The 13,835-nt window shown below is 49.7% G+C and overlaps 1 protein-coding gene across 9 annotated transcripts in view; it reads right to left on the bottom strand.

The window, feature by feature from the left end:
- The window catches only part of LOC147638756 (uncharacterized), a 233,883-nt gene that overhangs the window by 126,242 nt on the left and 93,806 nt on the right, over positions 1-13,835 (bottom strand). For 7 of the 9 annotated variants that reach the window (XR_015265964.1, XM_086798726.1, XM_086798725.1 and 4 more), the window contains 3 exons: positions 3,912-4,024; positions 3,701-3,769; positions 3,449-3,568 (listed from right to left, as the gene is read on the bottom strand). Coding sequence is in view for 8 of the 9 variants with exons in the window: in XM_086798726.1 (XP_086654852.1) it covers positions 3,449-3,568; positions 3,701-3,769; positions 3,912-4,024 (302 nt within the window). In the remaining variant the exon portion in view is untranslated. The remainder of the gene's footprint in view (positions 1-3,448; positions 3,569-3,700; positions 3,770-3,911; positions 4,025-13,835) is intronic. The other 2 variants (XM_086798730.1, XM_086798731.1) reach the window with 2 other exon arrangements.

Genomic DNA, 13,835 nt, shown 5'->3' with positions numbered 1-13,835 from the left:
ACGTGTCGTGGGGCCCGTTGAGCTCCGGCCCAGCCCAGTCCCTAGACGACTGGATATGTTTTTAGCAGCTGCCTCTCGAGGTTCAGGAGAGGAGACTCAGCGGGATGAGGGGCACAGAGTTGATGAGGCAGGACATTGAGGCGGCCATCCCCCGGGAGTGGCGGACTCCAGTACAGGACCCTCCACCTCCACAGTGGATGGGCGTCTTTACTCGGCATGAGATCCTTCTAGCGGTTTGCGGCTCAGCAGAGAGAGTCACCCCTCACCTTCGAGGTGGGAGAGGGAGGCCAGCTTCAGAGGACCCGACTAGATTTGGATGAGTTCCAGGGGTGTAACTTTCAAAGGGTGCGGGTGGTCGGCTTTCATCAGAGACAGTGGCATGTAGACCCCTCACCGGCCTCGATAGGGGAGGACTATTCTTGGAGATTATGGGCTTGGGACAGCAGGCCCCTTATTCGCCTTCAGTGGGATCCAGGCGAGTGGCTTTGGCGAGATCCCTACTCGGCCCCTACCAGCCCAGGCATCCCCTTTTTTCAGTACACAGCGAGGCTGGGGCGGCGGATCCAGAGGCACAGGATAGCGGGCACCCCGGCGGTGGCCGAGCATTGGCGGCGACAGGGGCTCTCCCCTGCCTTCCTTAGGGACTTCTGGCGGCGCCTTTGGGCCAGCTTCCGGCCCCGGAAGGTGACGCTTTTTCTCTGGCTTACAGCGCATAGAGGACTGGCTGTGGGGGCTTGGCTAGCTTTTGGCAGACACCCAGCGTCCTGCCCTCGGTGCGGCCATGCACAGGAGTCGCACCGGCACTGCTTATGGGATTGCCCACAGGCACAGCAGGTCTGGCAGCGCGCTCTCAGGATGGTTTTTGCAGGCTCGCCAGGTGAGATGATGGTGACGTGGGGTGCGGTGGCTTGGGCCACGGACAGCGGCCCGGCCCTTGGATACGAGGACGTCCCTGGCAGTGTGACCATCCAGGTCTCGGACAGGGCGATGGCGGTGGTTCTGACGCCAGACTTCTCTTCGGCAGTCTCCCAGGAGGGGGACGGGCACAGATCGGAGATGATTAGCAGCATGACGGCTTGGCACATATGGAGAGCCCGATGCAGGGAGGCCATAGACCGCCAGGCGACTCCACCGGCGGAGGTCATACAGGCCCTCTGGGTGGACATCATTCACACCTTGAGAGGACACTGGGGGAAACTTCAGGGCGACTCGGATCGCATGAGAGGTCGCCGCAAGGCGTTCCTCCGCACTTGGCAGACTGGCCCTTTCCTCATCGCGAGGGGCGAGGATGTCACTTGGCACTACAGGCCTCCAGTTTGGCTCTTCTCACCTCCCGAATGTACTACTAGGTAGCCCCCCCCCCCAGAGAGCGGCCAGCCACCACGGGGGTGGAGCTCCGGTGTTCACTGTGTTTATTATCCCTCCTTGTGAGGTGAGCTTTGTAGCCTTATGGCGTTTTCTCATTAACTAATAGAAGGATCTTTTTTCCCCAAAAAAAAAAAAAAAAAAAAAGCTCAGGGACCTTAGTATCATAGGAGAAATTACTAGCCAGTGCATTTGGAGGGCCAGATGTTGCCACACTCCTGGAGGAGAATCTTCTTCCACTCACCAGATTTTGGCAGATGTTTGGTCCGACACCATTCACACGCCTCGTGGTGAATGAGACTATCTGATGACTCTCTCCTCTCGGTCTGGTGAGTTGTAGAGAGAACATTTCTTGGAGCCTTGGAGTCATCACCAGATTTTCTTCCACTTACAGGGCGGTACCCCACAGTGGAAGTACATTCCTCTGCAGTTGTTTATGTCCCGCATCTCTTATCTCCCTGAGATTTTGTATAGGTTTTGCTTTTTGGCATAAATTTTGCCTTTGAGTGCGGTTGGTCACACTTGTACCTTTTGGCACTTTAGCACGTGTTTGTATGAGATTTTGTGGTAATATAATCAGCCCTGTTTTACTCGCAAAAAAATAAATTAAAAAAAATGTGCTAATAGTACTTACTGAGCTTGACTATATTGCTAGCCTAGGTATGTGGAGGAGATAGTTAAGGCTAAAATGTTTCTTCGTCCTTCTTCTAGAAGGATCCCTCATTCACATAATTGGTTTGCAAACCCTAGTATGGATCCTAGTAAAGGATATCCATAGGGGAAGCTCAATGTCCATCATGAGGAGCAGTCGTGTCTCTTGCTGTGTATCCGTACGGATAGAGCTTTGAAGTCCCATCGCCTTAGCGCCGCTGGTTTGACGCTTACTTCAGCCAGGCAGCAACATTGAAAAGAGGCACAGAAGGGATCACTGATGAATGTGTGGGCATGAGTATGAAATATCTCATGTGAAGCATTTGCTGGACAGCAAGGAGAGGAAGGAAGAGTTAGGCCGAATCGACTAGCCTAGGCCTTGTCTGCTCTATTTCAACACTCCACAAATTCCCAGCTGCTAGTGGTGGTTAATCCCTGGGTGGGAACATCTGTTATGGCCAACGGAGAGCAGGTTATCCCTATTTCTTTTTTCCCACCCAAAAAATCTTGCACGATGTGCATCTACTACACCATTGCATACAAAATTTAAGTCTTTGGTCTCACAGGCGAATTTGACTTCCGAAAAACATAGACTGACAAACATGGAAAAGTATCGCTTTCTTTTTTATTAATTTATTTTACTGTCACCCCAGGCTCTGTAAATCTTTCACTGTTAAGTCTTTTAGATAAAGGAAGCTATCTCCACCCAGACGGAATCTAGTAGATTAGACAACTTACTGTCATGTGTGCAGAAGTATTTTTCTCAAGGTATTCTGTGTGAAGAAAAAATGTACTTGGAGGTCAAAAGTATGAGGGTTTTGTTGTGCATGTCCATCACCCAATGGGAGGATCATTGTCCCCAGATGCAAGCATGAAGTGAGATGACGATGCAGTCTCTTTCCTAACAATAAAATACTCATTGAAACCATCCGTTTATTTGTCATCTATCCCCTATACAAAGTCTTGAAGATGGGATCCCACAAAGCAATAGCCACCCTAGACGGGTCTAGCCTCCAAATTCAAAAGGGTCCAACTCAAATGTTGGATTGTTGCTGTCTTGAAAGGAATTCATGCTGCTAATGTTGTAGTATAAGTTACAGAAAAAGAGAGTAGACTTGAGTCCTAACCCATGGCCTTGGTGAGAGTGCTTAGATTGGATCCCATAGTCGTCATATGAGTGGATAGGTTGACCTTGAATCAAAGCCGTAGCCTACGTACTTGACTTGATTGCAACCAAGTACAATGAAAAGGAGCGAGAAGTTGCTCCAGTGTTGAGTCCAGTCATAATGTTTAGCTTGTTGAAGGCATTAGAAGGCTCATTCTCTATCACTTTAGCCATGTCACTCGAGCAGTTTCAGTTTTTACGTTGTTGCATAAATTTCTTTATTTTTTCAATGCTTGTTTGACAAGTAATAACAGAATTTCGATACACCTTCAAAAATCCTTCAGATATCGAATGGAGTTTCAAGAAAAGATCTTCGGCTTTTCTTTGTAGCTGCTTCTTCATCTTTATCGTTGATCGTTGAGAAGCATCTACCCTATTGTATTTCCCCTAAACAAATGCAGACCATCTTTCTCATGAGAGTCTGTTACAACATTTGATAATAGTAAATACATTCAAAAACAAGGGAGAGGAGCGGAACAAGGACCTATTATCTTCTACATTAGTTGACAAAAAGCTTACTTGAAAGTCATTCAAAGCATTCTGCCTCTCATCTGGCTTCTTCAAATACACAGCAAATTTATCCTTGATCTAATAAGTCAAATCATATGCATAAATCCATCACTATGGTTGTTTTGTTTCTTTCTCTCAATATAAATCTACTCTTTCAATCATGATGAGTCACAAGTCCTCAAATAAAGTAACATTAAAATTTTCATTTAATAAACCACACCTCCTTTAATGTTTTTTGAGTCTCTTTCCTTTCTGTCCGTAGTTTACCAAAGCAATCCTTTAACCTCTTCAGATAGGTTGACTCGATCTCTTGCCATATTTTGCATAATTTTTCTGTAGGAAAAAGGTAAGAGTGAATCTTAAAATCACTTCTCTTGGAAAAAAAATACATTGGTTTTTATGAATGTATAAATAAAATCATTCATGTAGCCTAGGTCACCTAACATGGGTATGGGGCTAAAGGTGCTAAGAGCTCGAGAATCTTTAGTCCATGCTTGCATCGTCAAGATTGCATTGCCATGATGTAAACAAATAAAAAAATATTTGTGTAGTCAAGACAGTTCAATCTTTTACTGAGAATTTATGAGAGTGTAAATACTTCACATCTAGCACCCATGAGGACCTGCTTTCTTCATGTCCAGAACTTGAGGACAATAACACTATACTAGACAAAGAGCCACTGCGTTTGATAAATATGCACACATATAGAACCCGTGCCATATGATGCATAGTATTAATAAGATTGTGTAAATAACTGTACTTGGTATCTAGGGGAACAATAAAATATGTCTGTTTAGCCCACTGTCACATAAATGACAGCCCAATATAATATTAAGCCACCAATGGCAACCATTACCATCTCTGCAGATGATATGGTACTCTTTGAGCTAAGTTACAAGGAATCCTAATGGTGAAAGTAAGAAGTCTTAAATTACTGAGAGAAACGATCAGGTCTCCCATGCGAGCATAACAAGAAAAGGACTTGCTAAACAACTCAATAACATAAAAAACTTCTTTTTAGCTGGAGGGTGGTTTTACATGCCGCATAGCCTAACTAAAGAAAGGCATGCTTTTCATTGGGTTGGTAGCATCCCTTCACTCCCTTTTTTTTTTGTGAAACCACTGTCAAATCTTATATTCGAGAACCCTCAAAGCGAGAGGCTCGTATTAAAGTACATCTAAAAACAGTGGAAAAAAACACTTCATAGTCCTGTTGTGATCAATCTACGATTCCTACTAATATGAGAGTAGTGTGGCTCCTGACTGCGAGTGAAGTGTGGAAGATCTTTCCTTGGTTTTCCCAAGGTTCACTGTGAGCCCCTGCTGTGCGCAGAAGTCATCAAGAGCCACAAGGTGTCTTTGAAGCCCAACCTGCGTGTCGGATACCAAGACGATGTCATCAGCATAAAGCATAACATGGACAGTAATACCTGATAGCTCAACCCCAGAGCCTCCTCCCTGTGTGATGTAATCGACCACCTCATCAATATAGAGCCCAAAGAGCGTGGGGGAGAGCGGGCACCCCTGCTTCACACCAATGGTGCTAGCAACTGTGTCGGACAAGCCTCCTGGGCATCGGACTCTCCCAAAGACCTGCTCATATAGCCTGTATATGCCCCACATCATGTCTGAAGGTATGCCTAGTGTCTATAGTCGCCGAAGGAGGCGCTCTCTGGGCACAGTATCAAATGCCTTGCGGAAATCCACAAAGCAACAATAGAGTCGTTGCGTCCGTGCCTTGGCCTGATCAATCACGCACCTCAATGTAAAAATGTGGTCGATGGTCGAGAAGGCTCGACGGAAGCCTGCTTGGTCTGCTGCTCTCAATCCCCCAACCTCTGCATGAGTGCTCAGCTCTGCCTCCAAAACTGCCCCGTATAGTTTGGCCAATATATGGCCAATCATGATTGTCCTGTAATTCCCGAGGTCTAGTACATCTCCCGCTTTATGGATCGGCACAATAGTGTGCATCGTCCACTCAGCCGGAAACCCCTCTGACAGAGCTCTGTTGAAGAGATGAGCAAGAAATGGTGCCAATGTATCAATAGCATAGATGAGATGCTCTCCCTGTATCAATAGCATAGATGAGATGAGCAAGAAATGGTGCCAATGTATCAATAGCATAGATGAGATGCTCTCCCTGTAATCCTGTATGATCTGTCGCCCGTCCATGTTGGAGTCGGCATATGGCCCTCCTAACCATAGGTGGGGTGAAGAAGGTGGAGACTGTGGAGCATGGCTCTGTGGGCTGTGGTATAGGGGGCTGTGCAGGCACATCATAAAGTCTCGCTGCATATGTCTGCCAGGTCTGAGGATCGGCAATAGGTGTGGGACGACGGGGCTCTCTGAGTCTCCTCCAAGCAGCAGCAGCATCTCTGTGCATGAGCATGTGATATGTGTCCCAGTACTGAGCCTAAGCTCGCCGCTTACGGCGGGTGAGAGTATGCATCCTCCTGCCTGCCTGCATCTGGGTGATCTCCCCGCGAGCCCTCTGCACTCGGAGACTGCAGTAAAGGTTTCTGCACTCATCATCATACCATCGGTTCTGGGGCATGCCCCCAGATGTAGGTGGCCGTCCTGTCTGTATGTGGTATGGGAAACTCCTCGCGGCTACGGAGTGCAGTACATGTGAGAGCTGGAGAGAGAGAGAGAGAGAGAGAGAGAGAGAGAGAGAGAGAAAGAAAGAAAGATATATTAACGTCTGCAAAAGGCCAAAATTGGCCTATGAGACAAAGTAGTACAATGATGTTCCTCCAGTCATCAAGAGGAAAATGTGGAGTGAGAATAAAATGTACAAGTATGACAACACGACCATAGGGGACTCAATGGTGGTGTACAAACGAGAGGGTGTGGATGGAGTACTAGGGCTACTAATGCATCTCTATATGCTGAAGGGGTGATACAAGTATGATATGTTATCTACTCCTAACTCCATCCAATCCCATAGTCTAGGTACAATATGTCATACATCCAATCTGAGGATGCCGTAAATGTCTCGAACATGCGTCCTCGATCAGAGTGAAAATGTGCCAACTGCTCCTCGACCTCCTGCTGGTGTCGTCGCCTAGCTCGAATCTGCTCCGCTCGCTGAGATGTCACTCCCCATGTGTATGGCTGGGCTACTGGTGCCAATCTCTGGAAGAAGTCAGCCAACTGGGACTGTCTTTCTCCGCTGTAACGTGCGGGTGTCTGAAGTAAGATCTCCCTGTGTCTCTATAGTGCTAGTAGTAGTCTGCCTAGTTGTCTCTGGTCCGATCTCTCCCAGATCTGTCTAAGTGATGTGGTCCCTCTAAAAACCTCAGGATAGCATGCCCTGATCTCCTGCAAAGCACCACAGTGGCAAACAAAATGCTCCTCTGTCTCTACCCCCGTCTGGCATAATCTACAAATGCGCTCTGCTCGAGGGATGCGTGCTGCTCTCCCAGTCTCGATCTCTAGTTGGTGTGATGAGACCCTTAGTCGCCCAATGGCTACTCTGGCTCCATGTGATAAGTGGACCTCCAAGTATCGTGGTCGTTGGATGAAGCCGTCTGTGGAGGTGCTCAAGAAGTGGTCTCTATAGTAGAGCATCTTCATCAGGAGTGGCTGACTGGGAGATAGCCAAGTCTCCTATATGTGGCCCTGCCAAATGTCATGTCTCATGACTCTGTTCCTCTCTGTCTGAGAGAGGCGTCTATGTGACCGGGAGTGGACTCTGGAGCTCGCTCTTAGCACCTTGAAGACTCAGGCAGGTTGAGTTTTCTCACCATGTGAGCGATCTGGAGGTGACAGATGTGATAGGCCAACTATGGGAGTTGGCTCATTCTTTCTTGGATCCCGGGAGTGTGGATGCCTCAGGGATTCGTCACTTGGTCGTTCGCATAGTGGCAAACTTAGCAACGAGGTTGCTCTGTCTGAGCGGGAGGCAGTCGCCATGGGTCACAGCCACTGGCGCCTGATCTGTGATTCTTGCAGTACACCGGGTGGGCAGATTCGCAGCCGCTCGGATGGGGACTACTCTCCATCCAAGCCGCTTGCGAAGGCCCGCCGTACGGCTGAGACAGCATCCACCTCAGCAGGTCATCCATGAGGATCATCTCATGGAATGTACAGGGCCTTGGCGGAGCATGATTTATATGCTATCGTGGTTGCTTGAGGCAGGAGCTTCAGAGATGCCTGCTTGGTGGCAGCATTGATATTTTGATGATGCAGGAGCACCACTTGGGTGAGAGCAGGATCCGGAGATATGGTTCGGTGATGCCTGGTAGATGGGACACCTTTTGGTCTGCAGGGTTTGGTCCTTTGGGTGGACAGGGAGGAGTATGCATGGTCATTGCAGATGTATGGCGGCAGGCCATTGTGGATCGAGGGATCATTGTGCCTGGTAGAGCACAGTATGTCATTCTGAGGATGCATGATGAGCTACTGGGCATGCTCAACGTCTATGCGCCCAACCATGCTAGTGCCAGAGCAGAGTTCTGGACCCAGGTTACGGATGCATTGCCAGAGGCCGCACATTGGTGTGTCGGGGGAGACTTCAACATGCTTGAGGACCCGGCCGATAGGGTGGGAGGTAGTCAAGTTACAGTGCACGGCATGGAGCTTGCAGCTTGGGACCGGTTTTGCATGTCACTGAGGATCACTGATGCATGGCAGCATGGGGCCTTCTCCCGCTCTCAGGATAGTCTTAGTTTCTCTCGATCGGATCGCCGACAGGGAGGGACTAATCTATCACGGATTGATCGCTTTTATGTGGGCGACTGGTTAGGGGAGTGAGGGGGCTTTGTCAGCATTCTCGCTGGCACCTCATTTTCAGATCATGCGCCAGTTATCTTGACATTGGAGGAGAGGACACGGGAGCCCAGCTTGCAGTTGAGGATCCCAGAGAGGGTACATACAGATCCTAGTCTCGCTGAGGACATTGAGAGGATTTGGCATGATAGTCAGTGCTCTGACCAGGATGCAGCAGGCCAGTGTGCCCAGGGACTCATTGAGCTTAGCTCTTTTCTACACACTGCAGCTTTGACACGGCTGGGAGAGATTCGCAAGCGGGAGCATCGGCTGAGACGTAGCCTTGCCTCGCTTCAGCGCCTTCAGGAGTAGCAGCCTGCATGTGAGTGGGTGGCGTCCCAGCTGAGCCAAGCACGCCAGGAGGTTAGAGAGGCAGAGGAGCACAGACATGAGTTTTACTATCGTCGCAAGGCCTCTCAGTGGACGCAACTTGGTGATAGAGTGACTAGGGAGTTTTTTGAGATTACTGGACCCAGCCATGCTCGAGCAGGAGTCCGTCAGCTTGGGAGGCCGGATGGATCGGTAGCTACTGAGCCCGGGGAGATCAGAGCCATTGCAACTGGATTCTATAGAGACCTGCTCTCAACGGAGCCAGCCACTAAGGAGTACGAGTGGCATGATCCTTATGCATCCCTTGAGGCCACAGAGATCACCTTTTTCCAGTATACTGTTCGGCTGGGGCAGCATATTTTGACGGCGAGGAGGATGGTCTCTCCAGTTGCAGCGGGGCACTGGCGGCTACAAGGACTCTCACAAGAGTTCCTGGAGGATTTTTGGGCCCGGCTCTAGGCTAGTCGACAGGCCCGCAGTATCTCAACTTTCCAGTGGCTGGTCGCCCACAGGGGCTCAGCAATTGGCACCTGGCTTGTCTACAGCGGTCTTCCGACGGCCTGCGTCCGATGCGGCCACCCTATGGAGACACAGAGACATTGCCTATGGGATTGCCCTCAGGCGCAGCAGATTTGGCTGCAGATGCTGCGTATTCTGGCCCCCCTCTCTCCAGAGGGTATGTTTACGTGGGGTGCCGCTGCTTGGTCGACTTCGTCAGGGCCTGCTATGGGCTATGAGATGGAGCAGGACAGTCACGCCATCAGATTCATTAGGGGCCAGCCTCGCGTTGTTCCGTCACCAGATTTCTCATCCGCCAGCTGGACACAGGAGAGGGATTTACGATGGGAGCTCCTCAGCAGCCTCACCATCTGGTTCACCTAGAGGGCCCGATGTTTCAGGGCCTTTGAGGGGAGACTGGAGACACCAGCAGAGACTGTACGGGGGATTTGGCAAGAGTTGATCCACACCCTGCGAGAGGACAGTATGACCGTATCCGAGGTGACTCGGATGAGGATCTTGCGGCACCACGCCTTTCACATCACCTGGCGCAACGGCCCCTTCTATACCCTACACGCGGGATCCCCCCGTTGGCATTACAGGCCACCTGTTTGGCTTTTCCCCCCTCCTATTGTATGATCTAGCCCCTCAGTTCTTTGTACTGATGCTTGTACTTTTCAGCACCTAGGGAGAGTCTCCCGGGCTGCCTTGCTTTGTTCACTACTCTGTTTTTCTTGTGAGCAGGAGAGGATCTTTTGTAGCCCTACGGGCGTTTTTATATAACTAATGAAAGGATCTTTTCTCGGAAAAAAAAGGGCGCCACGGTATCATGGACATGCGAGATCTACTCGGCAGTGAGTCCCTCATGATCGCCCATTGCGTAGTCTACGAATGGCCTTGAGGACCATGCCCTTTGTGAAGAAGGTGGAGGTGGTGGGGCAGGGATCTGGTGGTGGGGGTAGGGGTGGCTGATGGGCGATATGATAGAGGGAGCGTGCATAGCAGTGCCATGTGTCCGGGCAGGTGATAGGTTTGGAAAGGCGATGTTAACATGTGCCTCACATAGAGCAAGAAGACACGGACGAGCTCATGGCCCCAGCCATGAAAGAAGAAGAACATCTCCTTCCAAGAAGAGGATCCACACCGAGAAGAAAAGCTAGAGGAAGCATTGAAGGAAGACATGGACACGAGAAGAGAAGCTGCCCCAAGAAGACTGAAAGAAGAGACCGACGCGTGGAGAGAAGCTGCCACGACAAGAAGACTGAAGACCAGAGAAGATGTGAGGCTCCAAAGAGTGACGAGCCATGTGAAAAAATCTCTGAGAGAGAGAGAGAGAGAGAGAGAGAGACCCCACAACCCAATGTAACTTGCCCCAACAAAGTAAAACCACCTCTGAGCCACCGATGATGTAGGCCACGTGGTAGATAGATGTATGTGTGAGCACTTTCGTCAAGGTCGCGGGCACTTATAGTAGCCTTGGACACATAGAGAAAGAAAGAAAGAAAGAAAGATTTTATTAACATCTTCCAAAAGACCGAACTCGGCCTATGAGACAAATCGGAGTACCTGTATGGGGTATCCTCTGTCATCCCAACAAAATGAAAAAGTACTGAATAAAAAAGCTGAATCTGGGTGTGCAGGGGATGGAGCTCTATTACTAGGAGAATGCAAAGCTATATGCATGGAGTATACAATCATGATATGCAACCTAGCTAGCTCCATCCTGTACCATACTGGGGGTATAAAATGGTATACATCAGTGAAGGGGGTGTCCACAACTCCCTGCAGAACATGCTTGGGTGTGCTCTGAAGCGAGCCAGTCGCTCCACACCCTCTCTGTGAAACTGAGCTCTGATCTCTGTCATCTCTCTCTGGTATAGGCGTGGTGTCCGAAAGCCAGGTGTCCTCTGTCTCCTGCGGGCTCTAAGTGTCTCTGCTCTCTGGAGAGTAATTCCCTGCCGTGTAGGGGCTGGGAGGGGTATGGATCTCTGAAAAAATGTAGTAATTTGTGTCTGTCGCCCCCCCTCTGGAGCTGTCTGAGCCTGTAATAATGTCTCTCTGTGGCGCTGTATGTCTAGAATGTATCTCCCAATATGCGCTGGTCTGCTGTCTCAAAGATCTGGCGTAGGGAATGTGGCTCTCTGAGTAAAATGGGATATCTCTCTCTGATGGCTGTATATGCTCTGCATCTGCTAACATAATGCTCCTCACTCTCCACCTCCTCTCTGCACAATCTGCATACCCTCTCCTCTCGGGGGATCCGTGCTGCTCTGCTAGTCTCAATCTCCAATCGGTGTGATGAAACTCTGAGCTGACCAATAGCCACTCGGGAGCCGTGTGGTAAAAAGCCCTCCATGTATCTAGGCCTCTCTATAAATCCATCATCAGTGATACTCATGAAGTGATCTCTGTAGTATAGCATCTTCGGTGGAAGAGGCTGTGTAGGCGATATCCATGTCTCTCGTGTATAGAGCTGCCATAGATCCTGTCTCAATACTCTGTTCCTCTCACTATGAGAGAGACGGATATGTGGTGCATCCTGTCATACTGGAATGGTGGTAGATGATCCATGTCTAGGCCATGCTGTGAGAACCAATGTGTGACCTGTGCATACCATGATCCTCTGTCTCCTGCCTCAAGCCAACTGTCTAGATGCCTGAAAAGCTCTGTATGATAATCTGTCCTGTAGCATCTCTCTGAATCTGTCCAGCAGGCATATAGTCTGAAATATGGCCTCTACCATCATAGGAGGCACAGCAAACTCTGCTCGGATAATGTCATGAGGTACTGACGGTTTGCTGCGTGTCATGCGTGCCATCATGAGGGCCTGTGGTCTCTCTATCTGTGTCCACCAATGGGTAGCAAGGCCTTGCGCCCATACTGCTGCTCCATACATCAATGCCGGTGTGACTAATGTGTCAAATAGCCACCCCTTCGTCCGGGGCTCCTGAAAATGCGCCTGGTGGCACTGTCTCTCTAGCATAGCCAATGCTGCATATCCCCGTGTCAATCTAGCTCTGGCTGCTGAACCCATGGTAAAGCGTGTGGCTGCTGCAGAGAAGGTAACCCCTAGGTACACGTATGATGTCACCACCTCCACCTGGCATCCTGCGAGAGTGAATGTCAGCTGACTCCTGCCCTGTCTCCATGTATGAAAGACCATAACCTTGGTTTTCCCAAGGTTCACAGTAAGACCCCTCTGTGTGCAGAAATCATCGAGTGCATGTAGATGCTACTGTAGACCACCTGGGGACTCAGACACTAATACAATATCATCAGCATAGAGCATAATATGTACTAAGGTACCTGCTAAATCAACTCCATCTCCGCCTCCCCGTGTAATGAAGTCAGCCACCTCATCAACGTATAACCCAAATAGCGTGGGGGAAAGTGGGCATCCTTGCTTCACACCAATGGTGCTAGCAATAGTCTCGGACATACCTCCTGGACATCTGACTCGCCCAAAAACCTGCTCATATAATGCATAGATGCCCCATGTCATATCTGCTGGTATGCCAAGAGACTGCAGGCGCTGAAAGAGCCTCTCTCGTGGTACTGTGTCAAATGCCTTGCGGAAATCCACAAAGCAGCAATAGAGCTTTCTCTTCCTCACTCTGGCCTGATCAATCATACATCTCAAAGTGAATACATGGTCAGTGGTAGAGAAAGCTCTCCTGAAGCCTGCCTGCCCTGATGAGCGTAAACCTGCTCGCTCAGCATATAAGCTAAGCTCTTGCTCCAGCACTGCACCATAGAGTTTGGCCAGCACGTGGCCAACCATAACCGTCCTGTAGTTGCTCGGATCGAGCATATCCCCTGTTTTGTGAATCGGCACAATGGTGTGCATCGTCCACTCCGCAGGCAAACCCTCTGCTAGTGCCTTGTTAAACAGGTGTGCAAGAAAAGGAGCTAAAGAATCTACTACATATGTGAGATGCTCACCCTCCAGGCCCATATGGTCGGCGGCCCGTCCATGCTGTAGGCGGCATATAGCTTCCTGTACCATCGAGTGGGTAAAGAAGCTAGCTGTGGTAGGTCGAGGCTCCTGTGGCTGAGGTATAGGTGGCTGCTGTGGGGCATGGTATAGACCCTCTGCATATGTGTGCCATGTCTGTGCGTCTGCAATAGGTGTCGAGGTCCGGGGCTCTCTGAAGTGCCGCCATGAGACAGGGCTATCTCTACTCATGAAGAAATGAAAGATCTCTAGCTCCTGTATCTCTGCGAAGGCCCGCCTTTTGCGGCGAGTAAGTCTCCTCATCTCTCTCCTCGACTCCTGCTCTGTGATGGCTCCCAAGGCTCTCTGTATGCGGAGTCGTGAGTATAGGGCTCTGCACTCGTCATCATACCATCTGTTCTAGGGCATAGTCCCAGGTCTCGCAGGCTCTCCTGAGTGTACACGATGTGGGAAGCTCTGTAATGCAGCCGTGTGTAGGAGTGATGCGAGCTGGGCTGTAATGGTATCCATAGATGCCAGGGGATCCATGAGTAGGAGCCCATCCTCTACTCTGCCAGTGTATATGTCTGCCATGTCATGTGTGAAGTAGAT

Source organism: Cibotium barometz, chromosome 5, assembly GCF_041138505.1.
Source record: "Cibotium barometz isolate CiBa-2024 chromosome 5, ASM4113850v1, whole genome shotgun sequence".
NCBI classification, from domain to species: domain Eukaryota; kingdom Viridiplantae; phylum Streptophyta; class Polypodiopsida; order Cyatheales; family Cibotiaceae; genus Cibotium; species Cibotium barometz.
The sequence above is the reverse complement of the archived record's forward strand: the minus strand, read 5'-3'. Positions and strand labels throughout refer to the sequence as shown.